Source organism: Opisthorchis viverrini, assembly GCF_000715545.1.
Source record: "Opisthorchis viverrini unplaced genomic scaffold opera_v5_413, whole genome shotgun sequence".
Taxonomy (NCBI): Eukaryota; Metazoa; Platyhelminthes; class Trematoda; order Opisthorchiida; family Opisthorchiidae; genus Opisthorchis; species Opisthorchis viverrini.
Window position 1 is genome coordinate 313754 of NW_008752074.1, and position 5931 is coordinate 319684.

Here is a 5931-nt window from a genome sequence, read left to right on the forward strand (position 1 = left end):
TTTTTTACGACACGTCCAAAAATATTGGCTTCTAGGTTTGATTACTTTGAAAGAAATAGAAAACGGCTATTAGGCACTGGCCACTATGGATCACAAGGGTAAAAAATAAGTAATGTAAGTGCAGTGATGTACAAATCTGGAAACCAGTCTCCTTATTCACTTAGAGTATGTTCTGTCAAGCAGACAACAGTCCTTGCGCAATTACCTCGGAGGATGAAATGCTTGTATGTAATACGCTACTCATAAGGTTACTGATAATTCTCCGACAGCCCACGACCGATTTCCCCCTCCTTGGGTCTCATCAGGTAGGCGAAGTCCCCGATCTTCCGTCAATCTTATGTTTTACGCACTAAATTAGCGACATACACTCATCGTTATGGCACGAGCGGCACACCAACAGTGCGAAAAACTCGGGCTTAGCTAAGACAAACGCAAGATATCATCATCTCATGTCAAGAAGTTGGGCGTTGACTGAGGGCGACTTAGTGACGATTTCTCAGATGAATTGCCCATTCAATATGTCAATAAATTGCCGAATTTTGTAAAGTTCAACAGCGCGTCGTTTATTTTATCTCTGGATTCCTCAACCCGTGTACCCGTCGTTTTCCGTGTACAGCCACACGGGTGCCGCTTTCTCTCAACCAAGATGGATGCTAACAATAATAGCCTGAGTTTAGTTTTTGAGCATTGTGACATTGTGAACAGCAGTCAGCTGAAGCGCATGATACATATAGATTTTCGTTTCCAGTCATCGGCCTCGTAATCTTATGCATTTAATTGGTACAATCTTTAAGGTTTATTAATGTCTTTTGTTACATGACTTTCAAATAGCCCTCTTAGCTGGGTTGATCAGGTGGTCGGATCGATCGACTGATCGGCGACGCTTTGTGATTGGTCTACAGTTTTGTTCTCAGCCTGTGTTGTCCGTGCCCGCCATAGTTGTGGAATATGCGTCAGTTTGCGTGATCCACTCAGTTTGGTGAACACTGAGGAGCAAGTAAATAAATGAATAACGTACCCAATCTTCATCCTTAGGGTTCAACAGTGGACAATCGATTGAAAGTACCGGCAGTGAACCACTTTCTTTTCAAGGCAAGAAACTAGCATTTAGGGAAAGTACTTGCTCCTAATTAGGAAACCGTGTGGGCTACGGAAGACTGATGAAATTCGTGTGGGTGCTCATACATTCTTGGTTTGCGTGCCTTCTTATGGCTTGCTTCAGAATTTCCCGGATAAGCTGAGGTTCAGCGTCTAAACTAATGCTGGTTCGAATCACGCAGATAAACCTTNTCTAAACTAATGCTGGTTCGAATCACGCAAATGTCGTAGACCGCACAATTTATAAAATAAACCTTATATCTCATACCTACAAAAAAATTTTGGCGTGCTAACCAAACTAGGAAAATTCAGTTACCAGAACGCACTAGGAGCCTATCATCTTGAATGCCCCGCTTCTGGGGAAGAGAGCTGTTTTAAGGTAGCTACCTCAATATCACGTGATACGGATGAAAGTGGAGCTTACTGAGTGAGCCGGTGGAGATCGTTCCATCTTAACAAGATAATCACGGAAACGAGAATAACCAAGCCGAAAATATCCTCTGGTTCAAATGTCCTGAACAAAAATCCATCGCACATTTTATCCTAATTTTTGCTCACCACTTTGACCTGGGGGATTGGTCAGGTATTGGTTACAGCTGCGTGTGTTGGAAATGCCGAGAACATCGAAGTGCTAGCGTCCGTAATCCCCTTTTACCAAGACCTCCGTTGAGACTTGGAAACCTGAGAGGTTCCAGGCTAACATGATGTGCATTTTGGCCACGGAATTGGCAGTCTGCTTCTTCAGTTACGTTCCATTTTTTTTCAAGCATTAATTTGTCCACTGATCCGTCCTGTGGTGATTTTGCCCGCCACATGCGCTATTACCACACCGATTCACCCAAACTAAACTACGTGCAATCGACGGAAGTTTAGCAACACGAAATTGTCAAATAAGTTGGATAAATGGAACGGACCTGAACAACAGATGACATGATCAGCAGCAGCAGCGGCAGGAAGCGGTGAAACTCCTTAGTGTGTCAGTACGAAAGATCAGTCGATCAACAGTGATGTTAGACGATAAGCCAACTATCAAATATAACTGATGTCGGTCCAAATTCAAAAAACCTTTATTCACTTTCACACATCATGACTCAGATCATAGCCAGTCATCGGAAATGACTATAAAATATCTGCAATTAAATTTCCATTCAAGTACATGACTTAAAAGACTTCAGTGCCTGAAAACATCACAAACGAGAGGTACAACTGCGTTCCAGACGAGTCTCTGGAAGAACCAAATTAGTTCGCAAATGAGTGTACATTCGCTAATTTCGTGCAATTTAATTTCAAGTAGAACATCAGGTTGACGGAAACCCGGGGACTGCACCTACCGGATGAGCCCCAAAAAGGGCGAAACCGGTCGTGGGCTGTTGACGGATATTCAGCAACCTTATGAGTTGTACATTACAACGATACACACGTATCGCGATATCTCGAATATCGTAGTGGATGAAACATGAGGCGACCTGATGCAGCACATTCAGTTGCCTGAGAACATCACAAGCGAAGGGTTCAGCTGGGTTTCATGTGAGTCTCTCGAAGAACCAAATTAGCTTGCAAATGAGTGTATATTCGCTAAATACCAGAGTGTATATTTGCCGCTCCGAAAGTCCGAGTTCAATACCCATGGATTTGTTTTGCAGAAAATGTGAAAGCCAGGATATATCCTTTCACGTATTTCAAGCATTAACGTCCCTAATGATTGTTCTTGACCTGAAACGCGGTACATATTCAACTCATTCTTAAAAATGCATTCTTTTTAAAAAAGAAACGGAATACCCTACAACCTTGAATAGCAACAAATGCGACAGAACAGGCCAAAAGTCAACCGTGACTTACTCGGGTATTCATAATCAAGGTAACGATCCCGTCGAGTAAACTGTGTTCCATTAGCATTGAAATCGTCCCCATTCCAATAACCACAACAATTGAGCTGAATAATTGAATAATTGAAAAAAATGTGGTGCATTCACACCTGACATGACACCTGCATGACACCTGCTAAATGTTTGTAGATTCTTTGTGAAATTTTATTGCTACTTAGTAGTGTTTGTGGGGTAAATACTAACTATATTGCTATGTATGTCAAAAATCAAACAGAGTTAATGATAATTTTATGTCTAAATTTGAGAAAGCAAATACTCTGTCTAACGAAGATTGTCTTTGCTGCCACCACAACAGGGCGAAAGTTCTTTACTTCGCGATGGAAAGACAAAATCTGTGCTAGTATTCTCCAGCAGCCCCAAAAAATAATAAGCCTTTAGACTAATATACTACCCGTTGAGGGTGTTTGTGGAAATCACACTGCTTTTCGCTAATATGGATAAATATCACCCTCGGAAATCGCCTACTGGATTGTTGTGAAACGGTGATTAGGAATTTCACTCAAGTCTGTGTGAACACAAGGGGGCACCTGGGATCATGACATTCCTGTTTGCACTATTCGCTAAAATTCACCACCATTCTGCAGAAGTTTTGTCAAACATCGTCTTTCATGAGCACAGAAAAGCGCTCAGTAATCCAACAAATACATATCCTGTCCAACATCCCTCATTCGCGAATAGTTTTCAAGTTCCATACTGAGCTGGCCACAAAGTAAACTCATATCACTGGACGCTGGCAAACTAGTCACACCAAGTTGCTACTCAAAGATTCACGACCGCCATATATTTCTCAGTCTTTGTGACTGACTTCCATGAAGAAAATGAAAGTCAACATCTACCGTCTACCGGGATTTTTGGCCATAGAGTTAATCTGTCTGACGATTAGCTGTGTGAAACGGAACCGTAGAATCGTTTCGGTGCATAAGGTCGAGTGAATCTGTATCACAACGCCGAATCATCTAGGAGACGGTTGCTCATATGCTTATCAATGCATTCCGCCCGCATCAGAAGATAGATAGGATAACTTGAGAGCTCATGACTCCTTGAGGAGTAAGTCGATAAGTGTTCACCTGATGTGGCTTTCTGCTTTTGCAGCATGGGTGGTGCGACGCTCTGCCCAAGAGCTAATCAAAATACTGACAAGTGACTCTTGGACAACCGTTCAAGTGTCCCACCCTTGGCCGGGCTGTCGCGGGTTCAAAACTGTGAGTTTCTTGCACTGCATAGGAATGAACCAGCTTTAGAAAGGCTCTCGGTTTCTCAGCTCTGCAACATACTTGCCCATACGTTATACAGTGAGATACGCTCCAAAGACTAAGGTGTTTCAACAGCCTGTACAATATATTCCGAATGACTTTCCTGTGTTTTGCCGGCGGCTTTGGAGAAGTCAAAAGTAAGTATGACCATCACCATCTTGAACCACATTGTTGATCACACCCAATGATTCTAATGGGCATAGCTGAATGCAAACTTTCAACCGCACTAAGACTCCTTCATTCAGAATTCAAAGAATTTAGGTTCTTGTCTACAAATTCGAGTGCTCGATTCATATTAAGGTTACATAATCCGAATCTACTGGTAAAGACTTCATAGTTTAAGTTCACTGGGATCACACTGCCTGAAAGATCTCATATCTTTTTTTCCGTTATTACGCAATCATTTGCAACTTAATGTATTGGAGTGAAATCAATTATTGAAAACTCTGATTGCCTACGTAGCTTCCAGTTTACCGGGTGAACCTTCGGAAGGTTTCTACATTTCGATCTATTCGAGGGCGTGGGTCGGAATGTCCACCTGCATTGTCAGGTATGCAAGGGGCTCGGTTGTATGTTTAGGTACTCTGGCGCCTCAGTACTTCTAAGAATAACTGACATTGTATCATTTTATCTTGGTAGCAAGCAGTACTACACGCCATGCAAAGATCATCCCATTCCCCCAAACCTGTGTTTACAGTATCGCTTGCGATATCGACCGTTCCATGGTTAGTAGGTTGTCATTTGATATGCCTTCTTCCCGTACTTGTCTTCAAATCGAGTAATGAACCTAGAAGATCAGCAAATATATATTCACCTAATATGAAGGCAAATCTTTCAATATTTTTTGGAACATACCATGAACATGAATAACCCGAGCGTCCAACTGTCTTTATCATTACTTTCAAGGGATTTGTATTTCATGACAAGGTTCTGCACCGTGGCGTAGCTCGAATTCAGAAACTGGTAAGATTGCCAGAAAACAAGGGAATCAGGAAGTGAACAAAAGATAGGTTTAGCTACCCAAAAGGAACCAAAAAGTTAACGCCTTAGAGACACGTAATCTCTATGCAAATGGGGATAGGCGAAAGCAAAATGCAACCTTTTAGAACTTTTGGTGTACTGATAAACAGCCACATAATTGCCAACATTCTACGCTTGCTTCGAATTTGGAGCACAAAAGGCTGGCTGACACTGATTCTTTTTTTTTCAAATATGGAGTTGATAAATACAAAAATACAGAGGATTCACAGAATTTATTACCGCAAACATTTTATCAATGACATTTTGCAGGAATGGAATTTTCAAAAGATCGCAAAATTCATGTTTTCTTGAAGCCCATCATTTTTTGACAGCTCAGCCCAACACAAAACAACTTTCACACACTTTTTAACTTGAAAAACAATCTACCTAGATCACATCGAGAGGTAAATAGTTTTTTCTGTTGTATTCCTATGCAGAAAAGGAACAGAATCTTTCCACCAACTAGCTGAAATGTATGTGCGCTTCAGCTACATCCGTAGTTGGTTTTCAAGTCAGTGTAGTATGACATAGCAAATCTTCCGCCTGATTTTTGAGCAAACGTTCATAATGGAATATATATTTACGTATGTATATAAATGTATATATTTATACATATATTTATATGTATTTATATATACACATATATATACACATATATATATATATAATTTGAA

The 5931-nt window shown here is 41.0% G+C and overlaps 1 protein-coding gene across 1 annotated transcript in view; it reads right to left on the reverse strand.

Annotated features, from left to right (window-relative positions):
- The window catches only part of T265_15271 (hypothetical protein), a gene marked incomplete at both ends in the record, with an annotated part of 28612 nt that overhangs the window by 6634 nt on the left and 16047 nt on the right, over positions 1–5931 (reverse strand). Inside the window, one exon of the mRNA XM_009177355.1 lies at positions 2938–3031. Coding sequence (XP_009175619.1) covers positions 2938–3031 — 94 coding nt within the window. The remainder of the gene's footprint in view (positions 1–2937; positions 3032–5931) is intronic.